The 27,568-nt window shown below is 31.5% G+C and overlaps 2 protein-coding genes across 2 annotated transcripts; one reads left to right on the top strand and one right to left on the bottom strand.

Annotated features, from left to right (window-relative positions):
- Nucleotides 1-1,564: 1,564 nt before the first annotated feature.
- Nucleotides 1,565-13,186, bottom strand: LOC134682350 (uncharacterized). Its single transcript, XM_063541761.1, has 7 exons — nt 13,076-13,186; nt 11,839-11,960; nt 10,828-10,921; nt 9,672-9,901; nt 7,185-7,332; nt 6,177-6,506; nt 1,565-5,070 (listed from the first exon to the last, which is right to left on the bottom strand). The coding sequence occupies exons 2-7, from the start codon at nt 11,839-11,841 to the stop codon at nt 4,979-4,981; spliced, it is 897 nt and encodes a 298-aa protein (XP_063397831.1). The 5' UTR covers nt 11,842-11,960; nt 13,076-13,186; the 3' UTR covers nt 1,565-4,978.
- A 4,413-nt stretch (nt 13,187-17,599) lies between these two features.
- LOC134709566 (uncharacterized) lies at nt 17,600-27,230 on the top strand. Its single transcript, XM_063569736.1, has 6 exons — nt 17,600-17,671; nt 21,347-21,469; nt 22,196-22,425; nt 22,830-22,971; nt 24,366-24,626; nt 26,905-27,230. Exons 2-6 carry the CDS (start codon nt 21,376-21,378, stop codon nt 26,988-26,990), a joined length of 813 nt encoding a protein of 270 aa, XP_063425806.1. The 5' UTR covers nt 17,600-17,671; nt 21,347-21,375; the 3' UTR covers nt 26,991-27,230.
- Nucleotides 27,231-27,568: the final 338 nt, after the last annotated feature.

Genomic DNA, 27,568 nt, shown 5'->3' with positions numbered 1-27,568 from the left:
AGATATATGGAAAATAAAATTTAGAATCATTTGTAAAGATAAAATCAGAATAAAACCAACAACTACAGAAATTACAATTAAGGAAAATAAAACCGCCTCATTTACCACAATACAAAACATTGTACAATATTTTCCCATTTAATGCCACACATTGCAATATTTGAAGTAAGTAAGTTCTAATATCACCCATTATCATGTAGGTCTTGTTTACTTAACAAACTGCTTTGAGCACATCGTAAGAGTGATTTATTTACGCCCAAAACATAGTTTGCTAGGGATTTTTTTTGTAGGGGATATAATGAAATTTCAAACACAAAACTTGAGCTAATCTCTGACAGATTAAGTTTAAAACCAGTAATGAACTTTTCATCAAAGCTTTTAAAAATCATTCAAAATCAATTGGCCATTTTAACATGTTTAAGGACTTTAATAAAAATAGAAAAAAAAATTAACTACTAACAAGATAGTCAAACAAATTGACTGATATAACAAACAAGATGATGAAAAAAGCAAATGCCAACAGATGAAATAACCTTAGATTATGTGACCTATTAAGAAAATCAAAGAATGTATAATATACAAAATGATGTAAACAAACAAAGATAACAACAAGCTTGATTTATTCCCGTTACAAACAGTACAATCTGTAAAATAATCAAAATAGTTCAAATATCCTTTCATTATCTGTCTTACTTACAACTAAATTCAAAGCATGTATAAGAAACAAATGATAACAAATAAATAAAAAGTAACAAGCTTCATTTATTCCCATTACAAAATACAGTTTCTATTAAATAATCACAATAGTTCAAATGACCTTTGAGAATCTGACCTACAACTGTTATCAAAGAATGTATAAATTACAAAATGATAAAAAAAAAAATGAAAATGGCAAGCTTGATCTATTCACATCAGAAAAAAACACATTCTGTAAAATTATCACAACAGTTCAAATAACCTCTGAAAATGTGACCTACTAATGAAATCAAAGAATGTATAAAATACAAAATAAATAGCAAATAAATGAAAATAACAAGCTTGATTTATTTATAATACAAATACAGTTTCTATTAAATAACCATAATAGTTTAAATGACCTTTGATAATCTGACCTATAACTGAAATCAAAGCATGACATGTATAAAATACAAAAAGAAAATAATACTAAACAACATAACTTATAAAAGTTATAAAAACTACATTAAATATCATATTGCACATTGTCAAGTTTTACCTGTAAACATTAGAAAAAGTAATAAAATATTTAATACAGATATTTTACATTAATTGTAGTATATCTTCGAAAAAGAATCTGACCTAAACAACATATACGTACTATGTCTCTGTCTATATATTGTTTGCAGATATTAGCCTGTGTCTTTTTTGTAATCAGAGTGAAAAATATTTCACAAGTTGAAAATTTTGTATTCCAAATTAGAACCATCAAATTTTACATTGACTCATTTATAGATTTTTTTTAATTTTGAAAATGTGTCATTGAAATTCAATTATTATTTTCTTTTTTATCAGTAGACATTTACATAGACAATAATTTGTTGATAAAAATGTCGTTACTTTATTTTATATATTAATTCATAAATCCTAAAAAAGCGAAAAATTTAACCTATAATGAAAATTAATTTCATGCTATACAATACTTAAATAGTAGAAAAACAGTCTTTACAATGTAAAAATATGTATTGAAAATTACAACCCCAAGTTAAGTTTACTTATTCACAGCCAACAAAATGAATTTTTCACACCAATAGCTAACACTGAAAAGAAGTAAATGTAATTCCAACTTCTTAAGATTCATGTAAAAACAGATCTTATACAAAATGGCAGATCAAAAATCTTCCCTTCCAGATTAATGAAATGACAGATCTAATTTAATTAAGGTGGTACCTAACACTACAGGGAGATAACTCTGTAAAATCAGCTAAACGTTTTTTTAAAATACTTTGTGTTGTTAAAGGGATATTAAGCTTCTCAATGATCAAAATAAATGTTTGTCAAACTGCTATATAACCAGTGATAAAACGGTTGGTTCAAATTTTTTTTAATTTTTATATTTTTGTCAAAGGGTCAAAGTAAATACTTAAAAAATTAAACGAGCTAAATTAATTTTAGTTCAAGTGTTGGGTATCACCTTAAAATAAATATATGCTATTTGTAGACACAACTAACTAAAAATTCATCATACACAACTAACTACAAATTTATCATACACAACTAACTATAAATTCATCATGCACAACTAACAATAAATTCATCATACATGCAAATTTGTCAAGCCAATCAAGCATATCCATGACAGCCTTTTAATCCACAGGAGTAACTTAGAATGCTATTTTACAGTACATGTATAATAAATATATTGGTAAAATGTCCCTTAGTTCATATCATGTATAATTGGTGCCCTAATATAGATGGATTGCACTATGTATATTATGTACACATTAACATAATTGCATTGAAAAACAAGTATATATCAACAACTGTCTTAAAAAGTACAAAAAACAAACTATAATCACTGCAGTGGCGGATCCAGAAATTTTCATAAGTGGGGGCCCACTGACTGCCTAAGACTTGGCCCGTTCCAGTCCCACTTCAGTGATTCCCTATTTAAGCAACTAAATTTTTGCCCAATAAAGGGGGGACGGCCCCCTGCCCCCTAAATCTGCCTCTACACTGAACCAATTGTCAAAAAACCTAACCTTTCATTTCTCAATTTACCCTGCCTAAGGATTTAATGAGTTTACGAAACACTGCCAGAATTAACTAAAAATGTACTGTTAATTTAGAAATTGTTGTGAGGTTTTTATCATTGATACAAATTTTGAATGGGTGAGTATCTCAATAATAGAAACTTGCATTGATATCGATTACATATAATTGTATGCAGATTTCCCTTCTTTAATTGCAATAATTAATCTAGCATTTTTGTGCTTTTTGCCACAATCTCAATTGTAAATGCATGCACTAATTTCTAAATTTTCAGTATTTATTTGAATACATATGCTCATATGATGGTTTTTTATGCTATTCAGAATGTATTGTGATGTTACAATTTCCATTGAAAAAGCATGCATATTACAAATTCATATGAATTAGGAAAACATAGGTCCCAAGTCAGGAGCCTCTGGCCTTTGTTAGTCTTGTATTTTTTTAAGTTTAGTTTCTTGTGTACAATTTGGAAATTTGTATGGCGTTCATTATCACTGAACTAGTAAACATGTATATATTTGTTTAGGGGCCAGCTGAAAGACCCCTCTGGTTGCGGGAATTTCTTGCTACATTGCAGACTTGTTGGAGACCTTCTGCTGTTGTTTTTTTCTATAGTGGGGTTGTTGTCTCTTTGACAAATTCCCCATTTCCATTCTCAATTTTATATTCTAACCATAAATTTTCTAAGAACAGCGATGTTGCTGCTGCTGTTCATCTTAACACTTGCAATAGGTTATCAACAAAAGGACTTTTTCAAATGGCTGAATATACTTTCTTAAAAGCTACCTTGAAGCATATCCCCAAGAAAATCTATATTGTAGCTCTTCTTTCAAAAATTAATAAAAAGAGTGTTTTATTAAGGTACTTTTATCATGCTTGAAGATTACTTTAAAGAATACACAAATAACTTTTGAGTTCAGATCAGAAAAAAATGTTAAGGACTTTTTACATGTGACTCCTACATGGTCAAATAGGTCCTATGATCTTTGGGGTCAGGCAGTCAACCTTGGCACCTTAAGATTTCTGTTTCTTTTCTCTAACATAAGAATTGGACTAAAGCTATGTTGTGGAAAAAAATGTTTACCCTGTGTAATCAATAGTTTAACAATATTTGAAGTTAAGTTTCAACAGACTTGTTAAAAATTCCCTGAGATGTAGTGTAGTCCTTCATTCTTCACTTATTTTCTCTAAAGTGCAACAAATCTTTTATTTACAACTGACAAAGGAGAAGTTTCATGAAGGGTTAAAATTGGCCCTAATTTTTATATGTTTTTTTATATAGGGTCATGAAATCACAAATCTCACACATTGTGATAGTACTATTAAAACAAAAAATATATTTTTTGGAACCTTACTTTCAAATTTATGAAGCTATGATCCCTTAAATAAACCTTTTTTGTAATTTAAAGTCAATTTCAGTAAAATTGTCCATAATTTTAATTTGTTTTTGGCATAATTAATATTTGCCGCCATCCACAATCCAAAAAGTTTTTATATTGATGAATTCTATATCAAAATTGGAATCTTTTGGTTACCCCACATTTTGGATCGTAGAGGGCGGACAAGGTGTTTCTAAAGCTTTTAGGTCTGAAACTTGCACTAAATCATCATATTTAGACAAAATGTCCATAATGAGCTAACTTTGGAGAATATAATGTACTTTTATGAAAGGGACTGATTTTTTTTAGCCTTAAGACTTTTGGAACCAAATTGTATCCATTTTAATGTTTAATAATAAAGTTGATATTTTAGGCCATTTTGTGCCATAAGTGAACCTTGTCCGTTCAAAGTAAACTTTTTTACATCATTATTTGTCCTTTGACAGACAAGATAAAAAGATTCTTTGGAAAGTCTGAGAATTCCAAAAATAACAGCTATGATGCATATAAAATGATAAAACTGTCTAAACACCTCCAAAATATATAAAAAACATGAATTTTGTAAGTGATGCATTTGTACATGTAGTATCACATTAGAAGAACTTTCACATAGATATACAACAATATCATTTAAATTATAATAAATAAAACATGCACTTTTGGAAAATTTAAAATTAAAGTTTGCCATTTTTGATAAAATCAAAGATAGGTAGTCCTTGATGTTTAGATTCCATATATTTAATGTGAACTGAAACTCAAAATTGAAACATTTGATGATATCAGATGCCATTAGCAATCTAAATGCACTGTTTTTTGCACTATTTGTCTGATCTTCTCCTGTATCTTTTCATCTCTCTGAAGAACATCTGTAATCATATTTTGTTCTGTATAACAGACTCGTAAGATGGTGGTGCATCAGAAATCATTGGATCATGTGGGTAATGTAATGATTCTAAAGGTGGTGCTGTAAAAAGAAGATGTAAACAATAAAGAACATTCTAATGAGTTAAGTCCTTTTTAACTTATTTTCATACACCAAAAAAGAGATGTGGTATGTCTGCAAATAAAACTACTATCCACCAAAGTTCAAATGAAGTGGACGTTAGAAATTTTAGGCAACCATACAGCCTTTATAGTTTTGTTCTGATGTTGTATTGCTGCACATGCTATACACACTAGTTAACATGTCTAACCAAGACACATTCTGTATTTTCCTATCCCAAGTCAGGGGTCTGTTATTTAGTGTTTGTTGTTTGTCGTTGAATATCATAATGTTTTTCATTTATTGTTTTGTGCATAATTCAGCTCATTAATTTTCTCATTTGAATTGTTTTATATTTGTAATTTCAAGGCCTTTTATAGCTGTAGGGTATTGGTTTTGAAGTCTGTAGAATCTCTGGTGTAGAGCTGTTTCATTGGCAATCGTATCACATCTTATTTATATATGAAGTACACATTGGTATGTAAGGTCTCTTATTTAGCTTGTTGAAGAAAAACAATCACATAGAATTATATAATTAAAAATGTATGTAAAAATTATCATACAAGATATTTGACTTTTATGCATAAGCACCCAATTTTATGATTTTTTTTCTTTATTCATTAACTAAATAAGTCTGAAAATTTCAAGCCTTTAAGATAAAACAGTAAAAAAAAATTACCTCAAAATTAGATCATTCAGTTGTGAGATATTTCTGTAAATATTTGGATATGAACTTCAGCATTATTCGAAAATATTTTTGGATAAATCATTTTTGTTTAAAAATCTAATTATAAATGTTAAAGATGAATACAAATATGTAAAGGTGACCATTTGCGGTGTCAAGTCATCTTAAATATTTAAGAATGTTAATTATGTAAAAAGTATAAACTTCAAGTTATTTTCTACATAAGAAAATGCCTTTAACATAACCAACTCAGTAACATGACAGTTGTTATTCGTTCTTTTTAAGTGTTTCAACTTATATTTTGCAATTAGATTCGGGACTTTTCATTTAAAATTTTCCCTGGCGTTCGGTATTTTGGTTATTTTACTTTTTTACATTCTATAAATGAGATAAATTAACTTACCTGTTGGTTGCGTCAGTGGAATATTAGTAATGTTATCATAAGATGGCGGCCCTTGTGCATATGTATGAGGATAAGGATCTGGTGCACTCGGTTGAATATGAGATTGCTGCAAAGGTGCAGATGCAGCTTGTCTCCGTGGAGATCGTCTATTCTGTGGCTGTCGTATCACAGTACCGCTGCTAGACCTCTTCCGACAGCAACAACAATAACATACAATAATTACAATAACTGTTCCACTGATTACTAGTGTTAACATTAGAACCATATTTAAAGACATGTCTAAACGATCACCTCCATCTTCCCATGTATTTGGAGTTATCACAGTTGTGGCTGAAATTACAGAAATTGTCATAGTATTTCTTTACATGTAACATGTTTATCTTTTACAAATTGCGACATCGATGGAGAGTTGTCTCATTGTCAGTCATACCACATCTTCTTATTTCTATAAAATATATGTTTCAGCATCACTTAAAACTAGATAAAAAATTCAATAAAAACATATGCTTACATCCACTTCAATTAAACTCAGGTCAAAAGTGTCTCAACATACTCAAGAGTCATAGGAAATTATACCACACCTCCTTTAAATAATGCAGTGAGGTTAGAAAATTTGACACTTTGAACTGTGATTGACTTTTAAACATTTAAAAGATGGCCACTAAGTAGGCTGCTTTCAAGTGATTCAATCCACTACTATTAGTTTATCTTGACTTTTTGTTTAACATAAATTGTCATCCTGCCTTATTTTTATACTCAAAACTCCTGTCCTGCCTTTTTAGCAAATTTTATCTTAGCCCTCCCCCCTTAAAAATCAAATGGTAGCTCCCTAATGTCTTCATCATTTGAACTCTGGTAGACTGTTATCTAAATGGTAATCATCTACATCGTTGAGATGCAAAAGGTCTTAGACCCATCAGGCAAGTACTAATTAAGTCATTCCATATGGTGCTCATTAAAAACATTTTAACATGTGAAATAAAAATTATATATACTATTTATACTTACTTCTTGGTATAGGTCCATAAGTGACTTTTAAATGAACTCTGCTTAAGCGAGATTTTCTATAAGTTTTGAAGACTATAAATATTCCATTTCCAACACCTGATACACATATGGGTTCTTTTATTGTTGCTTGACTATCACAAGTTAAATGCTAAGATAAAAAAAAATGTTCTAAACTGCAACTTCAAATCATATAAATCAAAAGTGCTTGTTAGCACTGAATGGTAAAGATTGCTTCAATTTATCAGTGGGAACAGGGACTTTCTAAACTAAGTACTAGTATAGAAAGTCCATGGTGGGAATTAAAACTAAATATTGCATTGATTGTAGTTGATTTAACAGCAATTCTAGACAAAAGGAAGATAAATCCAATCTCTTTTAAAGAGGACTTTAACAATGACATCATTTATATTTTTTGAACAGATATTAGATTCCTGCATATTGTAAAAGTTATGTAATTTTCTTAACAAGTCAAGTGTAACATCATTTTGTGCCTTGAATATATGAGCATATATAACATCGTTAAATTTCTGGAAATGTTCATAAATAGGATGTAAAGAATGTTATGATTGATGTACTATAATTTGTGCATCAAAAAGGGAGTAACAAGCCATGAAAGATTTACATTTCAAGTCCATTCCATAAGGTTTTGATTGCATTTCATGCAATCTTTAACTAAAAAATGGTGTGCATTGTTGTTTTGTTTATTTTGGTATTATATAACTTGTTTCTATCCTGTACATATTTTGTCCAATTTTTTCTATTCTTTATATTTTAGCACCCAATTATTCACTATTCCCTACTTTTTTGACTCATTGTTCTTGATTCTGAAAACCCCCAACCAGAATCTTATATATGAAGGTATATTAAAACATGTAAAAGCAGGTGATGATGATATATCTATTGGAAACTCAGGGATCTCCATGGCCTGTTTAACGATGGTGCCCCGCCATCGTTCAAATGTCTTGCGCCATCGTCAAATGACTCGCCCCATCGTTAAATTGTCTTGCGCCATCGTTAAATTGTCTTCCGCCATCGTTCAAAACTTCATCATTTTTGTAGCCCGACGCCTTTTTTTTATCAATTATAATCAAATGCATGTAATTGCATAACCCTTAGGCTTTTTAAATTATAATCCAACACAGTTCTAACGCCTGAGGGATATCCGGATTAAGATCGCTAATCACTTGTACCTGAGCCTGCACAGGTAGATCAACAAACCAGACAGGAGAATACTATCTGAGGATAGACGATCCATTTGTCGAATTAATCAACTAAGTTCAGCAAATGATTATGATAATTTAGATTAAATAAATAAATTAATAATCCAGTTACAAAGAAAATAGTTTAACAAGTCGAACACGTGCTTTATTTTGACTTACGCAATCAGCATCCCCCTTTTTTAAGAAGTACAAAATAAGACGCAAAACAGTAAATATTATTTCATCACAAATAACTTGAGTACTGCTGTAACAATAATTTAGAATGACTTTAAAAACTTATAAATATTTCCTGTAAAGAAATATCGTATCGTAATTCCGAATTCATTTCGTATATATTTTTACAATCAAATTGATACATCCGCGTTTCCGGTTTCTATTCAGACTCGAAAGATGCATGTTGCACAGCATCAATTTGTCAGATAAAGTCATTTAAAACCTTTTCATTTGCTTTACAAATCTCTTTAACCTTTTACATAACCCGTACGAATCGTTTTGTTGTTGCTGCAAATCAGCCATACCGGTAATGAGTTCTGAATTTGACAGTGTCCACGAAAAATAAGCCCCACATCATATGATTTTTAACCCCAATAACAATTACCAAAAATACAAGAAATCTACATGGGGACCTTCATGACAGCTTTGGTCATTCTAGACTAAGGGGGGACCATGAAGACTTGGCATTTGAATGGTTAAAAACGGCAATAAATGAACATATTGATACTTTAATTCTATAATGAAAATTCAAATAAATATAATTTAAATAAGCAATGAATTAGCATGTTCACCATTCCTTGTACGGAGGGATAAAATACTTCCGATCGCGCTACACTGTACAGCGTAGACACGGTTTGTAATGGTGAAAGTTCCTCCATGGTTCAATTTTCATCCATGGAGATCCCTGAAACTGTGTGTTTTGATTTATACATGTAGTTCAAAAAGCCTTTTTTTTTTTTAAATTCTTGTTAATTTTTCATAGTTTCTTAAACGGATGCAAATGTTAGATGTATGAAAAGTGTAGAATGAATCATTTTCCGCTGAATTTTCAATTGTTTATAAATATATGTATATCAAAAACAACTTTGTCAAGAACATGGGCCTATCATTTTCTGCTTTTTAAGTTCTGATATTTATGTACCATGTATACTATCAATTTATAATAGTCTTTTAAGAAGTTTTTGTTATTGCGAAACAGAGGAGCAAACATCCTTAGTCAAGTTAGTGGACCGTAATATCTGAATCTCTTTAGTTAAACATAAATACTACCCACCACTGTAGCAGTTTTCCCGTAAGTAACCAGTCCTTCATATATCTTCAATTCCATGGGACACAGAGTCTCGTCAATATTGACATGATCGACAGTCACACAGTATTGACTACTTCCATAGTAGCTTGGTATTGTTATGTCAAAATTACATTTATCAAGTATTTCATATGCAGTAAATATGTATGTCTGTCTTTTCTTCACAAAGTTTCTTGATTTGCAATCATCATCTTTTCCTGTCAATTTAAAAGAGAAATCTGAATATGGTTAGTTTCAGTATTTGTTTAATCATTTATATCAGTAAACTAACTAGAAGTGTTGTGGAATCATTATTTATTGTTAGATACCAATTTTTGTAAATTTTTTTAGTACAGATGTACCACAAAATTAAATGTTTAACCAATTAACCAATTCTATAGGCTTATATGCAAATATCAATAAAACTTCAAAATTTAATATCCCGAACATGCAAATTTTCCTTAATCCATGAAAAGTGATAGTTTTCAGTACCCATGAAATAAATGAATCTTCAGTATCATTTAATAGAATTTAACTTCCCTGATATAGATGCCCAAGGAAGCTTCAAAATATTCTCCTGATAGGATATCAAATCTCACACAAGAGTCTTGTCACTGGTTATAAATGTATGTTATAGAAGCATTAACAGTAAGATTTTAAAATGATTGAAAGTTATGACATGTATGAGGTGCTTTTAATATTCAACAAGTCTTTCTATGTTGTGATGTTACACTGTTACAATGTATTTCAAGTAAGGGTGAAAATTGGTTCCTGTTAATTTAAAACTTTTTTTAACCTGCTGTATATGCATGATATGTTTGCACCTGCCCTAAGCATCTAAGTCAGGAACCTGTTTAGTGGTTGTTGTTTTTTTATATGGTTCATATATATGTGTTTCTCGTTTCTTGTTTTTTTATATATAGATTTATGATAGACTGTTTGTTTTCCAGTTTGAATGGTTTTACACTAGTCATTTTTGGGGCCCTTTATAGCTTACTGTTTAGAGTGAGCCAAGGCTTACTGTTGAAGGCCGTGCCTTGATCTATAATGGTTTACTTTTAGAAATTATTACTTGGATAATATTTTGTCACATTGGCACTCATACCACATCTTCTTATATTATATCTAATTTCATTGTACTTACTGATCATTATTGAATCTGGGGATATAGCTGACACATAATCAAATATCATGACCAACAGACACAAAATGATATTCATGACCAACTGCTTTCCATCCTAAAAATGATAAATTTATGAACCAATATGAAATTCATGAAAATTTGTATCTAAAGACTATTATATATATATGATGAATCCACAGTATACATGTATGTTATAAAATACATTATGTCTCATTACTGCATAACCAGGAATTTATTCACCTTTTTTATTTCTAATATCCACATATTTTGACATGTATGTTTGCATTGTTTCAACTGCATATTTTTATCTGTATTTAATGTGCAAGTGTCATCTGTATGTATATATTCATCATGTTCATGAAGTTTATTTTTCAACTATAAAAAGGGTGTACGGTATCAAGGAACCTCAATTTTAATTCCTAGGAACAGTTCTCAATTTAGATTATTCCCTTGTAAATAAGTATGTAGATTCTTTTATTATCAGGACTACACAACTTGATCATGACCAAATGTGAAATATGAATAAAAGGACAAAATTGATTTAGGAGATAAACACATTGAGTTTAAAGTGCTAGCTATATATAGTCATGTTACACATGTATGTACAACAAAAATTTAGTCAACTAAATTTTTTTAATAACAACCTTTATCTTGCATTGGTTGAATGGATAAATCATAGTTTTAAAAGATGTATATCCGACTATATGCGTACTAAGTCAAGTTGATTAGACTTCAACTTCATCAAAAACTACCTTGACCAAAAACTTTAACTTTTCCTCAACCAAAATATTTAACCTGAAGCGGGACAGAAGGGATGGATGGATGGACGGACGCACGGACCAGAAAACATAATGCCCATAAATGGAGCATAAAAAGAAGATGAATACGGTATGATTGCCAATGAGACAACTCTACAAAAGAGACCAAATGATACAGATGTTAACCATGTTAACTGCTATCTGTTACTGTGCATGCAACAATTTCTGAATTTACACTTTATATGATCTGTACCATTTCTAAGTCCAGATGTGTGTTATTCCTTATAGACCACAATCAGTTATCATCCTTCTGCACAGTGTTTCATATTTCTTTGTTCAGAACTTTTAACTATTCATCCTGAGAAAAAACATGTTCTGAAAAATAAAATAATTGTTGATAATAAATTGAATAATTCAAAATTACAAGTGACATAACCAATGAATGCCACGATACCATAATTAACATGATTAAGAAGTTATGTTGTTGGTTACTGAATCTCTGACATGTCTGATGTTCACAACATAAATTTAATCTCTTTTCATTCATATGGACTACCTATTTTAACAAGCTGACTAATTATTGGAAACAATTTGTGCTGTTGGATAACTAACTGTCTCTCTGATGTTCACAATGTATCTCTTTTCATTCATATGCACATATCTCTTTTCTAATTCAAATGCGCTGTCTATTTTTATAACGGATTCATCACTGCATGGAACACAGAACTTACACTGTAATATACACTATACATGCTACATGTATAGGTACATAAACCCAGTAAGACAAGAAAGATGCACTCACAGCTGACTAAATATCATGTACATAAATTAAGTTGATAGTTTTCTCATTTGAACTGATTTACATTTGTCATTGTTCATGTTGTTTGTAATTTTACAGGTCAGGAATAACCACCAATTGGTGGATTATACCTCAATTGATGTATAATCCACCAATTGACATATATTGGTGTAAACCAATTGATGTATAATACAATTTTTTTGTAATAAAATTGAGAAAGGAAATGGGGAATGTGTCAAAGCCACAACAACCCAACCATAGAGAAGACAACAGCCGAAGGCCATCAATGGGTCTTCAATGTAGCGAGAATTCCAGCACCCGTAGTCGTCCTTCAGCTGGCCCCTAAATAATATGTATACTAGTACAGTGATAATGGACGTCATACTAACCTCCATATTAATATTATACACAAGAAACTAAAATTAAAAAACGTACTAGACTAATAAAGCCAAAGGCCAGAGGCTCCTGACTTGGGACAGGTGCAAAATTGTGGCAGGGTTAAACATCTTCCATTTATATGGATAGTCTACCTTCCTACGGATAGAAACAAGTGCCTGTGCCTGTGATACAGATTGGAAGTTTGAGAAATCATGCTGATGAAAATGGATGATGGATGGCTGCTTTTAAAATGTCCAGTGACAAATTAATACATGTAGATCAATTTAAAAAAAAGGGCAGGTAAAACGTGTACCTAATGTTCAATACCAGCAACAATGATGTTTAAACTAACAGTCAACTGTAAGAAAAGTAAATTGTATGTTGTTTTCTTTTTCCATTTTGTTTTGAAATGTCCCGAAATGTATAAAAAACTCCGAAACGTTCCAAAAGTTCGTAATCTCCAAAGTGTTTATATTTTTTTTACTGTAAAGTGTCGAACTTCTATTTTTTAAGACAACTTTTCGAAACACCGCACCAATTAATGAAATAATCAGTTGCGGATCCAGGACTTTTCATAAGGAAAAGGGGGGGGGGGGGCTAACTGTTTTAAAAGGGTCAGTGATTTCCTATATAATCAACCAAATTTTCACCACCAAAAGGGGGCCCAAGTGCCCAGGACCCCAAGATCCGCCTATGATAAACATTAAACGATTTATAATTGAGACTATATTGCATAGTTTTTCTTCTTTTAAAATAGTTCTCAAAGATAACAGGATTATAATTTAATACGCCAGACGCGCGTTTCGTCTTCATAAGACTCATCAGTGACGCTCAGATCAAAACATTTTTAAAGCCAAACAAGCACACAGTGGCTATTTGACCGGCACCGGCAAAATAGCAAATTTACTATTTGACCGGCACCGGCAAAATAGCAAATTTGCTATTTAGCCGGCTCTGATTAAATTATATCTAACTGGAATTAAAATTTAAGAATGATAATCAAATTTCAAAATTTTCTATTTAAAATTTTTTGTTACTGTTGATCATATAAACACTTAAATTACTTATCTAAATTTTTTTTTTTTTAAATGTGTACACATCGAAAATTCTACAATGATAAAAATATGATGAATCTATTATGAATAGAAGTGAAGTAATAAGATAAATTTAAAATTGAAATACAAATATGACAATAGTCACTTTGTAGCTATACTACATTCCGGAAACTAGTATACTATTTTCATTTACGGAACCAGCATTTTGATTGTGTTGCCGATGCAATGGCGGAATGTTCTTTCAGTACCATGAGGAGACTTGAGAAATACAATTATAATCATGCTATTATCTGGCTTGATCTTTTAAACAAAAACCATGAAAAAATAAGAATTTTATCAGACACATTTTAGAATTATATTTGAGAATGAAAAGATGAAAAAAAAAAGACTTAAACAAAGAGAAATGTAATTGTATATTTATTTATTTTCTCATTTTAAAAAATTGCATGTAAGTTGCACAGACGCTGCTCCTTATTCAATCTAGCTCAACCCAATACACATTAGAATAGATATAGGAAGATGTGGTGTGAGTGTTTTTCTTTAATTATTATTATTTTATTTTTAATTATTTTATAATTTTTATGAGGTCATCGGTTAAGTTCCAGCAAATTGTGAGAATGCAGAATTTTTTACTATTAACACCAGACCTTCCAGGGGCCTTGAGGGCTCCAAGACCCCTCGCAATATGACTTACCGTGGCCTATCTACATGTGTAACATATGGACACAAGATGTAGATACAAAGGAAGCCAGTGTAATGCATATGTGTAGTTCCTGTTTTGAGTGGCAACATTTATCTTGTGCTAGACTAAACAATTTCCAAAGGCAAATAATTGGTTTTGTAACAATTGCATACGTTAAATCGTGTGTCCATTTGAAATTCATAGCAAACAATTATTAATATTGTCTTTCATATCTGTTTTATGATGTAGTTTTGCATAACACTATTTTTATCCGACTGGAAGAATATTTAAACCTGGATTTTACACAGATTTAAATTTGAAAATCAACATTTTGTTATAAATATTTTAGAAAAAATATATTTAATAATGTGTTTTCATGCTTTTAATTAATATTATAAAGTTATAAATTATTTATTTATGAAAATCTTTTATATTTTATAGTGCAGTATTTTTAATGCTTGATATTGTGATAAAATGATTTTAAATTATTATTGAGCTTTTTTATTCTCTACTAATCACATCAATGAACAGTTTTATTGCCGGCTAAATAGCAAATTTGCTATTTTGACGGTGCCGGTCAAATAGTAAATTTGCTATTTTGCCGGTGCCGGTCAAACAGCCACTGCCCAAAGTTAAAGAGCATTACGGACCCAAAATTTCAAAAAGTTGTGCCAAATACGGCTAAGCTTAAGTAATCTACTGTAACAAGTAAAACTATTTCTGAACTGATAAGAAAATCTTAATTTTTCGAAAAAAATATACTTTTGTCAACAGGAAATTTAATAAAATGACCATGTAATTGATATTCATGTCAACACCGATCGGAAGTGTTAAAATTGCTGCTCCTTTTAATTTATTTATGTTTTTGTTGTTTTTGTTGTTGTTGTTTTTTGTATTGTTTTGTTTGGTTAACAGGTCGTTAATGAATTTTTTTTTTAAATCAGTTCAATGATTACTTTTTAAGTCTTGCATCTTTGGAAAATTTTAAACTGACTATATATTTAATAATGTGTTTTCATGCTTTTAATTAATATTATAAAGTTATAAATTATTTATTTATGAAAATCTTTTATATTTTATTGTACAGTAGTTTTAATGCTTGATATTGTGATAAAATGATTTTAAATTATTATTGAGCTTTTTTATTCTCTACTAATCACATCAATGAACAGTTTTATTGCCGGCTAAATAGCAAATTTGCTATTTTGCCGGTGCCGGTAATGTATAAATCATTGTTTTTTTTTTTAAATGTCCGTATTCTTTATTTGTTAGGCCATTTTTCTTAGTATTCTTAAAATATTTACCTGTTTTCTCTATTCTTTTAATTTTAGCACGTACCTTGGCGCTAATTTCTGTTCTGGTCAAGTTTTTTTTATCTTTTAATCTGTATTCTCTATCATTTGTGTCCTTTATTCTGAGGCATTTTTTTCTTTTATGTCTATTCCGTAAACCCAATCCAAATCCTCTGCTAAACCGATTTTAAACTGAGAGTTTGGTTACCATTGTTTATAAACATGTCTATTGCCAAGGATTGTGTTGACCTCTACATGCCTGTTGGTGTTGATCTGTTGTTTTTTGTTGTTCTTTTTTCTATATACCGCCTCTTCTTTAATTGGTCATAAATAAAATAAAACTCATTACCTCTCACACACGCCTGCCCTCACAGCACCAGCATTAAGGTAAATCATTGATTGTAATGCACATAGGGAGTAGGAAGACAGGCCTTTTAGACAAATGATGTTTATAGAACTATAACAAAATCTTTGTTTAGACATGCATGCGTTGGCATTCTTACATTTTATTAATAAAATAGACATAGGAAGTTTATGTGGTGTGAGTGTGCCAATGAGACAACTCTCCATCCAAATAACAATTAAAAAAAGACTGAAAAGGGATCGAATAGCTAAGTTTTGTCGATAAATAGCATGCGCCATCAAAAATATCGTATTCCCGTATTCTAAAATGACGCACTTATATTGCATGCTTTGTAAACAAGCCAGAGACATATATAATATGTAGATATAGGAAGATGTGGTGTGAGTGCCAATGAGACAACTCTCCATCCCAAGTGTATATATGTAGATCTATCTTTAGATGTTTGGCTTGATTCACTAGAAACTTTCTCTCATTTGATATGATAACCGGACCAATTTTATGTGCTGGTATTTAAAGATATTCAACTGTGCTAGAAGACATGCATATAGTCAAATCATTAAAGCACAAACTGATTCAGTCTAAAGAAAACCATTTTTCAGAAAAGGACCACTGCAGCTCGTATTCGGCAATCATGACTTAGACGCAGATCTTCGGGAAAGTTCGGAGAGTCAACAACCATGAAAACCTGTAAGATTTCTGCTGTAAACTAGATCCCTGCTGTCTTTCGCTCTTTTCTACACATGATAAAAATTGGCTGCGCAATTGCGAATGACAGGAAATAAAAGATGATGTTTTAGGTTTACTTACCTCATTGTCTTCGATACAATATAAAGACAGATCACCTGGAGCAGTTTCCAACTTAAATAAATCTTTGGAATGGGAAAGTTTGGAAATAAGAAGGAAAAAAGTTAGATTAACTATGCTATATAAAATAAATTGTGGGTTAGTTGAAGTTTTTAAGGACAATTTAACAATATCTGATAGACGAACTAGGGGGAAACATAAATTTAGGCAAATATCCGCAACAAAAACAAATTTCTATAATTTTCATTTTATACTCGCACTTTTTTGGACTGGAACTCACTACCTGAAGCAATGGGTATGTCTGACACCCTGGAATCCTTCAAACGTGGCATATCCACTCTAACATTTGAAGGATCCACAACAACTTACTAAACTTGGGTACAAAGCCACTGTACATAATGTATATATGCTATTGTTAACTATTTTTCTTTGTCATATTAATTTTAATTATTCCATATGTACATAGCACACAAGTTCCTGGGAGTTTAATACTCCTACCTAGGAGTCTACTCCCGTATTTGGAAAAAGAAAAAGAAAAAGAAAACCAAAAAAACAAGTTGTATTTTGATCTTCAAATTAACACTTTAGCAAGGACTGTTATTTTAAGCGTCTCATTGATACCGATCATATCCTTTCGGAATCCAAAGTATAAACAAAAACCACAAAAAATATTATAATGAGATTGAATTTTTTCAGATGTATATTTTATTTTGTAAGTAAATATTATAAGCACAAAAGAAGGGCTTTTATCTGTAAACTTATAGACCTCCCAAAAAGTGTACTGCTTGAAAAGAAAAAAATCCCACCTGCATCAAGCAGCTTAATTGTCAGGGAATTTTCTTTATGGAAAAATATATTTGATCAGTGTTTTTAATAGACAATGTAATGCATATTTTTTTTTTATCACCATATGATTAAATTAAAGATACAAATAATAAATTAAAGATACAATTAATTTCCCTTTGTCACACCTTACCAAATAGCTCGAACGGACGCCTAACAGATAACTTTTTTTCCCAATCCCTGTATATCCATTAGACATTAGTTCTTATCCGTAAGATGTCCGTCCATAGGCGTTGCGTGTCCGTTTAGAGTCCGTTTTATCCGTCGACGTCCGTTCTGTCCTGTGGAAACTTTTGAGCATGTTCAAAACTTTGAACGGACACCAAACGGATGAGTTGTCCGTTGAACTTCCGGTTGGCGTCCGTTTGTACAATACTTGTCTGTTTTGTTTCCATTTTGTATCTGTACAGTGTCTGTTATGCATCCGTTGGAGGTGTGGCAGATAAATTCCCCAATGGACTCCTAACGACATTTAACAGATAAAACGTATGTTGAACAAATGTGTAATGGACTTCTACCGGACATATAACAGATAAAACGGATCTGAAACGGATAAATGCCAATTGAAAATTTTCGGGTCAGAAATGACAATTATTGGTATGTCAGATTTTTTAAGGTTCATGCATTCTGATTATTCATTATCGATCTAAAGGATAAGGGCACATCTTTACAATCAAGCAGCTCTTGTTCAGGACAGACACTACCCTTTGCCGGCATTTTGAAGAACAAACAAAAACCAGTTACACAGAAACAATTTGAACATTTATGCGATTTACATGTATTATTATTGTTGCCTTTAATATTTGCTTATATCTTGTTTATCTGTTTTATCCGGTACGCTTCCGTTATTTGTCCGTTTGATGCGGTATTCGTCCGTTGGATGTACATTCAACATTCATTAAATTATATGTCCGTTACGTTTCCTTTACTGGTACGTTGCATATCCGGTGTGTGTCTGTTATGCATTCGTTACACGTCCGTTTTACATCAAGGGACTCCCAATGGATAACAATTTTGTTACTGGACAACTTTTACTTTCATCCATTAGGCGTCTGTTCGTGCTATCCAGTAAGGTGTGACTGAGGCTAAAAAGGCATTTTTTTTTAGTAAAAAAATAAAGCTTATTTGGATCAATGAGATTGATAAACAATGGTGAAGAACAGAAGAAGCAAAAAGGGGTGACAATGAAACAGAGCCAACAGTCATTCAGGAGAAGGGCGCAGGGCCTATTTTTGGAAGTGGGGATCAAATTGTTTTAAGCTTGATCCTTTTGGGATCAGAGTATTCTTTTTTCGAATTTCGTGATGTCAGGATTTAAATTTCTTTAAATTTGGGACCTCAGGATTTCATGTTTTTAAGTGCATGATTTTTGGATCAGGATCTCCCACCCCCTCGCCCCATTCAAGAGTAATCAATAAGAAATTGAATCATTGAAGAAACTCTGTGTGTATACAATAAAAAAAAATGTTTGGCACTGAAATCCAGATCATGCAGATAGGGATAAGAAGTTAATTTAATTCAGTGCCAGCTTTAGGGGGGTCGGGTGGTTGAAACCCCCCTTTTTTTGATGATCAATACATTTTTATGTGCATATATATTTAGATAGAACCCACCCTTTAATCTGGGTTGGGGAATACCCTTTTAAAAATGGCTGGATCTGCCCCTGTAATTTATTAATGGAACACTTCTGATCCGGTTAGTAACTAATTTTGAAGGCAGAGATGTAGAGTTTTCTCCCTTAGTCATCGAAATTTATTTTAGTTTGAGGCTCCCGCAGGTTCAAAAACTACCTACGACCTCGGGGCCTTTTAGAGGAGACTTTCGACCTGAGGGCCTTCTAAAGACGACCTGCGACCTGTAAAATTTGGAAAAAAACAACCTCCGACCGACTTCCGTTCTCTGTGTTGGGAAAAACAACCTGCGACCTGTACATGTTCCTTAAAAACGACCTCTTGACGAATTTATAAGCGACCTTGCGACCTAAGGGGGTACCCTGTGGGAGCCTTTATTTTATCAAGGTTATAACAGACATACATCATATCATGTATATAGTTCCCGAAATTGGCAAGTGTTAATAATTGCTCCAAGCCATTTCCTACTGAACATGCTGAAATAAACTTATCTTGCAGATTCCATCATGTCCATAAGACTGTACTTTGCCCAGTCACATCTTTATAAATTTTACTTGTATTTGTCAAAAAATCTGCTTAATTGAACTTTTAATCAATTTTTTTTTATATTCTCAGGTTTTTATTTATGACAATGCCTAGTAAGGTAGATCTTTTTCTGAACATCTATTTTGGTCATCTTTCAAAAATACTTTTTTTTTCTTTCTAAAAACATCATGAACATTTAACCAAATATCATTCAATGTCCAAAAAACAACTTAAACTTGAAATTCAAATATTAAACTATTTTTAAAAATGATTAAAGATGTACTTTGGTCAATTAAGGTCTTTTCATTTAAGACTTCAATAGCTCATAAAAGGTCATGCATTTACAAAACTCCCCCCAATGTTTATCAAAATTTTAGCTGATTCTAGATTTCTCTATTTGATTTGAAATCAAAATTATAGCAATGCAAAAATATGGTAAAAGTTATGCCTCGTTCACATGTTCATTTAATTCGAATTGTATGAGAATCGATTCACAAATCACGTTCTCACTCTCTTCTTTTTAAATTCGAATTGATTAAAATTGGCTATATTTCGTTCATTTTTTTACATAAATAAGGCCGTTAGTTTTCTCAGTTGAATTTTTTACATTGCCTTATCAGGGCCTTTTATAGCTGACTATGCGGTATGGGCTTGGCTCATTGTTGAAGGCCGTATGGTGACCTATAGTTGTTAATGTCTGTGTCTGTTTGGTCTTTTGTGGATAGTTGTCTCATCATGCTCATTGGCAATGATACCACATCTTCTTTTTTATAAATCTCATTATCCAATTCGCATTAGAAATACATTTTTGTTAATACAAATTAAAAGTTAACGTTGTTCGAACAGTAAAGCGAATTTAATGCGCATTGCAATTTGAATCAGAATTTATGTTTGGACGTTAAAAGTTTCAAATGTGAAGGAATTAAACTATTTCATATTCATGATATTAGTTAATGAAAATCTTATTAATTTACATGGTTGATTAAAAATGTATTGATTGAATTGGAAAATAAGTTATCAACATGATCAAGGTTATCAATTAAGTTCAACAAAGTTACTGCCCAAAGTTTTCAAGAATTTCAAAATGCCCACTAAAAATAAGAATATATATGGTAACAAAACTGTTACCATAGATTAAGAAAAAAAGATAAGACAACTCATGAAAGTAGCTGTAACAACACATGCATGTTATTTTGCTTTGATAACTTATTAAATTACACCATTGTTCACCTTTACCATTCAAAGGAGACCCATACTAACAGCTCCTGACTTGTGATGACAGACACATAAAAAATGAACTAATAGAACCTCAATTTCCCATGAGGCTATTGGTAGCTGTTTAAAATCATTAATGACATATCAACTGCAAATGTTTTTTTATTTGATAGGAATTAGTGTGTTGACATATTGAAAACAGATGTGGATATGTGATTCAGAAGCAATGACAGAATATCTAGGAACAATTTTCATTTTCCTGTCCTTTCTTGCTCTGACAGCTTGTAGGGTACCAGGTAAGTTTATCTATCTACTACTCATTGCTAGTAACGGAAATGCAAGGTACCTACATGACCTAGGTAAAGTTAAGCTACTAAACTTACTTGTAGGATACCTGGCTTAGGTAAAGATAAGACATTTCATTCAAGAAAAGTACAAAATGATTTCAAAGAATAAGATGAAGAACTATAAATCTCCTGTGTGTTATATTTGTATATTAAAGGTAATATTGGAAAATATGAAGGTCACCAAAGTTATGTTACAAAATAGAGGCGAAATATTCAAAAAGGATATTCAAGCTCATAAGTGGAAAGCGACCAAAAGACATACTACTGTACACAATACACATAAAAAAATAAATAAAGACTGAGCAGCACAAATGCTACCAATAGCTTGGGTGATTTCTTGCACTGTGGAAGGGTAAGCAGATCCTACTCAACATGGGCATGATTTGGCACCTTTCATGCACTGGCATTGTCATCTTTCTGAGGACAAAACACATGGTCAATTATATATAATACATATAATGACATGTACTTATAGCTTAAAAAAACATGTATGGCATAACAATTGTTAGGATAAATAATTAAACCACTGATATTTTATTGAAGTAATATATATCTACAAAATACATGAAAGTACAATAATTATATACAATACATATTTATCAAATATTCATAGACATCAATGGACATGATAAACATCTTGTTTCATAAAATTGAATTTTCATTGTTCATTTGTAGTTGTGACATTAAGGACTAAAGAAAATTGTACGACCTACATCCTGGTACACAACGTCCTACAGATTGAATGGTTTGCTGATGTGTTATTGAACTGTACAGTAGAAGTGGATACCATTAAAACTTTATCTGCATATGAATACTTGTGTATACAGCCTAAAACTTTGTATTTTCCTAAATGTATTGCTAAAGTTACAGTTTATGAGAAGTTCACCTCAAATCCACCTGTCATGGTAAGTAAATGAGATAGTTTATATAAACATGATAATCATTGTCCGAGGTTAGGGGAGCATTAACACGCTTTACAAAATATTTAGCATGTTTAGGTTATGTAATTAGAACTATCATAATTATAGAGAAATTGTATTATTGTATGAATTAGTGTTTCATTAGGAAAAGCTCACTAACACTACCAAAACAAAATCATTGACAACAAATTTATTTGGTACACACGTACATGTAACAATGGTAATATTGCGCATGTTGCAAGATACAATGTCATGGAAGCATTATTTAGTCATTAGAAAACATTAAAGTTATAACACTTCAGACAAACCACTGCCATGTACATGATGTATGAATTGAATTCAATCTATACTTATACACACACATATGATTTATCTGTTATTTTTTACAGACACGTAATTGTGTGAACAATTTGGACCCTACATTTTGTACCCCAGGAAACAACCCATTTCTTATCAAGTTTGAGGCTCAGCAAAAATCTGGTGCCCACGTTGTGTTCAGAATAGAAGGCAAAAATGGACAATATAGTACAGGTAATGTGTTGTTGTTTATAAATAAATTTTGAAGGTCAGTTTGTGCCATGACTTTTTCCTTGACCTTTTTAATCTGTTTTAAAATTTGCAATATAAATGACAAAAGAAGTTCAATACAAATTGTAAATAAATGGATAAGAGAAGGAAGGGACCACTAAATACATGAAATAGGTGATCTTGGCTCATTGCTACTGGGGGTTCATGTCATTTCAATGTTCATCAAACATTTGCCTGGGTAACAATGTATGAACAATTATAAAGACATACTCCGAAAAAACAATTTTTCTCAATTCCTCAAAATTGTTTCCCATGAAAATAATTAAATCCACAGTGTTCTTTTTTTTATGACATTTGCTTATTTGTCCAATTATCACCAATCACAACAACTTAAAACTGTTTTCTATAATTATGTAGCTGCACAGATCTTTTGTTTAAATCTGTTTCACATTAATGCTCCAAAACTGAAATGCATTTTGATGAAACTGACATTCAAAAATGTTAGTTATACTGATTTTGATAGTTACCTCCCTTTATACAGAGCTGCTCCAATTAATAATAAGCAAATTAAACTAGACTCAGATTACAGCGTCAGGGAATGTGTATCCTAAGTCAGGAGGCTGTTATTCAAAGGATGTCTTTAGTTGCTGTCTGTCATTTGATTTTAATATATTGTTTTATCATGGTTTTTTCTTTTGATTTATTTTACAGCTTGTCAGAATGGACCTTTTTTTGTAAACCTTGTTTCATGTTGATTTGCTCAATGTTAAATATATAAATACCGTCATACCGTATGGTCTCATTGGCAATAACACCACATCCAATGTTTTTTGTACAATTCAGGTAAAGATGCAAAAAAAAATCAGTCAAAAAGATAAATCAGTCCTGCTTTTACAGGTTTAATTCAGTTGTTTAATCCTCCAATTTTTCAAAGCCTAATGTTTGTAATTGTCATTATTTATTTATTGTTAGATTATCTGTACTTTATATCAATAACTTCCAAACCACTTAAATTGTGAAATTGTTTTGTAAACAGCTTAAGCTCTATATGGTGTACATGGTGTAAATGGTATAATTTGCACCTCCTATATAAAAGTGAATGCAGAATACTTTCTTGGTTGTTAGTAATGAAACATAGGAGTATGCTGTGGCGGATCCAGAAATTTTCATAAGTGGGGCCCACTGAACGTGGTCATGCTTAAGAGATTCCCTATATAATCAACAAATTTCTCCCAGAAAAGGGGGGCAAAATCTGCCTCTGGTATGAGATTCCAGAATTGTGTGTATGAGAGTTAGAAATTTGCTTATTATATCGAGAAGTGTATGTACGAAAAGCAATTAGTCTGAGTAAGAGTTTGTAGGTATTTAGTTTTTCAATTTTTTAAATCATTTTTTAGATGATGACGATGATGATGACCACAGTGCTGATGCCTTAGTGACACAAATTGTCTTAGCTGTAGGTTCCATAACTACATTCCTAGCCATTGTCATTTGTATATTTGTCTCCTGTCGACATTCCAGATACCGTAATTGTGATTCCTCATCTGAGAGATCATCTCCAAGAACTGTACAAACAGAGATGGCAGAAGGGGAGGTAACTCGTCCAGGCACCCTGCCAGAACTTGACAGTTTGATTGGAAGTACAAATAAACAAACAGGTAATGAAAGAATATTGAACCTTTAAGAAAGGAGAAGGTCCAGTATGACCCCTTTTGGACCCCAATATGTAGCATTCTTAATATTGAAATGTAAGTTGTATTTGATGATAATACATCATGTACATAAAATATATAAAGGTTGATGATGAACACAGATGTGGCCACTTTCATTATTTACAAAAACCATCTGAAAAGTAACATTATTTGGCATATTTGATAGATTTTTCATAATTAAGCGTTTTTAATGACTAAATCAGTTAAAATCTTTCCCATAAACTAATTGAATCAACTGAAATGGACACTTTAGTGTTTAAAAAGTGTCCAAAATCTTTCGTTAGATGAACCTGAAATTTGAGGTCAAAATCAGGCCTTAACAGACCTACTCCTTTCACAGATTCCCATAATACACAATAAGAACTATCTTAAATATCTGACTACACAATAGACCACGCTTATATTAAGGACTATCCTCCTAATATCACCAAAATATTTCTCGTCTGTGTCATAGGCAATCTTAACTGTTTTCATTTATTTAGGTTGGACTCAATTATCTATCCATTGTAATGTAATACATATTTATCATTTTCGCCAGGCCATTATGATCCAAACTTAAGAGGTAAGATACAAACTATTCTCATTTAACTGGGAAATACAGGGGCGGATCTAGGATTTTGGAAAGGGGGGGCAAAGATTTCAAAGTTTTGGGACCTTTTTTGGGCTAAAAACATAAAATAAGTGTAATATCCACTATTTAAACTGTTCCTGGCTTAGGGCATGTAGATTCTATAGTTGCTGTAAAGTGTAAGGGTTTGGCATTTTTTATGCTGTATTCTCCCTATTAATTGTCCATCATACAATGATAGTATTGATCCAAAGCTATGTACAGATATATTTGATGTATACTTGTCAGTAAAAAATAGACATTGAAATTCGATGAAAATTACAATACGACTTACACGAGTTAAAAAAAGACAAACACGCAGTTATTATTAAAATATTTGATTGATATGTTTCACCCAACATAACTTAGGGAAACGAAGTGAGGGGTTCCAAATCCATCAAAGACTACGAAAGTGTCTAAAATGACAATGAAGTTGTGAATGACTGTCGACAAATAGAGACATAAAGGTCACACCCAGCAGGCAGGTTACAGTCTTGTCTTGAAAAAAGTATTCAATATGTATAAGTCCGGCGAAACAGACATTCCAGTCAGACATACAAATCCCGGTCACAAAAAATACGCCCTTTTTATTCATTATGTTCATTTCATTTTAAATTATTTTGTTGGAAATTTTCGTTTTTAAATAGCAAAAACGTGGACAAGACTATTGTTTTCAATCCAGATACCACCAGAATTTTTGATTATGGCAAGAATCAGTCAATTTTTTTTTCTCTCAAATATCTCAGACTACCTCCTCATATCAAATGGTTCGAACATGAGACTTGAAATCTTTCTGAAGCTTATACTGACTGAGGATCATTATTCATCTTTGTTATTTATAAAATAGGCTGGGGCATTTAGGGTTAAACATGTTTTCGTAGGTAAAAATATTATGGAACTTTTTTTTCATGAGAGTGTAATAGTCTATAGAGTATTTACTATTACTTTCTGTTTGGTGGAATAGTGACATAGAAGTCAATACTTTCTTGCTCAATCCTGTGTCGCTTCGAAGGTTTCCTGATTGTCATGACATTATCAGCCTAAGCAATGTGTATTACTGTAATTTGAATTTCAAAATGACCGAGTGCCGTTTTTTCAACGCACTGGTCAACTCCACCATAGCAATTCACATGACTTTGACAATCAGTAAATACCAGCGAAAAATATCTTTATAAGTAAGGAATTATGGAATAAAAATTAAAAACTCGGAAAATGATAAAGTTCACGAAGTCTAGTCTGATAAATCATTTTTACCAAAAAACAAAAAAAAAAGTCTGAGCAAAGGGAAATAGAACAGTTCGCAACAGCATTGTGCATGTAGTGTAATGAACAAAAGCCAAAAATTGAAGATGAATTCAAGTCATATAACCAAAGTTCTTTGACTACAGTTATTCTATGTCAGAAACCTACTATGTGTCAAATATTTAATTACAATCCAAATTCAGACCTGTATCCAGCATGAATAATGTGTCCATTTTTACCTCAACTTTTCAGGGTTGGAAATCTTTGGTCATATCCAGCTGCTCTTGGCAAAGCAATTTATTTTCAATTGTTTCTTGAAGAAACATTTAGTATAGTTCTTCCGATAAATTAATGAGAAAATGTTGACTTTTTCAGATTCATTAATGAGCCAACCCGGTCAGAGAGACACACCTCCACCGTCCTACTGGGATGTTTTAGTAGATGATGCTGTTGTAAAGTGATAATTTGAATAATCCTTTTTGTATGATACAGTGTTGATTTATATGTGAGAATCTATTTGTGTATGAACTCCATTGTGTAACAAGAGAATTGACAACAAATATATGTGCTGAACACTGGTTTATATCATATCATAACTTTTGTGCAGGGGTTCAATCATTTAATAAAAATCATTACATCTGACATTCATGACAGTGCTGATTAAATAGTTTGAATTTCCTCTGGAACCATATAACAATAGGATGGATATGAAAAATATTTGGTTATGATACAAGGTCTTAAAAACATTTTTATATTACTGTGCTTATCCAGTGACCTTTGGGGTATCACAATAGCAATGACTAAAACAGTTTACCAAATTGCAGTTAGATTTCTACTCCAACTAACTGATCAACTGGTAAAATATTTTAGCAGATTGCTCAAGTAAAATGTTGTTAGTATGAAGTGAGTGCTGTAAAATAAAAATGTAATACTTACCATCCAGAGCCAGTTAGTTGATACCTTTGACACTAATTTTTAACAAAAATAATATCTTACTATAGTATGAGTAACTGAATAAAAAGGTCTAATTTTGACATGG

Source organism: Mytilus trossulus, chromosome 1, assembly GCF_036588685.1.
Source record: "Mytilus trossulus isolate FHL-02 chromosome 1, PNRI_Mtr1.1.1.hap1, whole genome shotgun sequence".
Taxonomy (NCBI): Eukaryota; Metazoa; Mollusca; class Bivalvia; order Mytilida; family Mytilidae; genus Mytilus; species Mytilus trossulus.
Note: the sequence above shows the minus strand (reverse complement) of the source record. Positions and strands in the feature narration are given on the sequence as shown.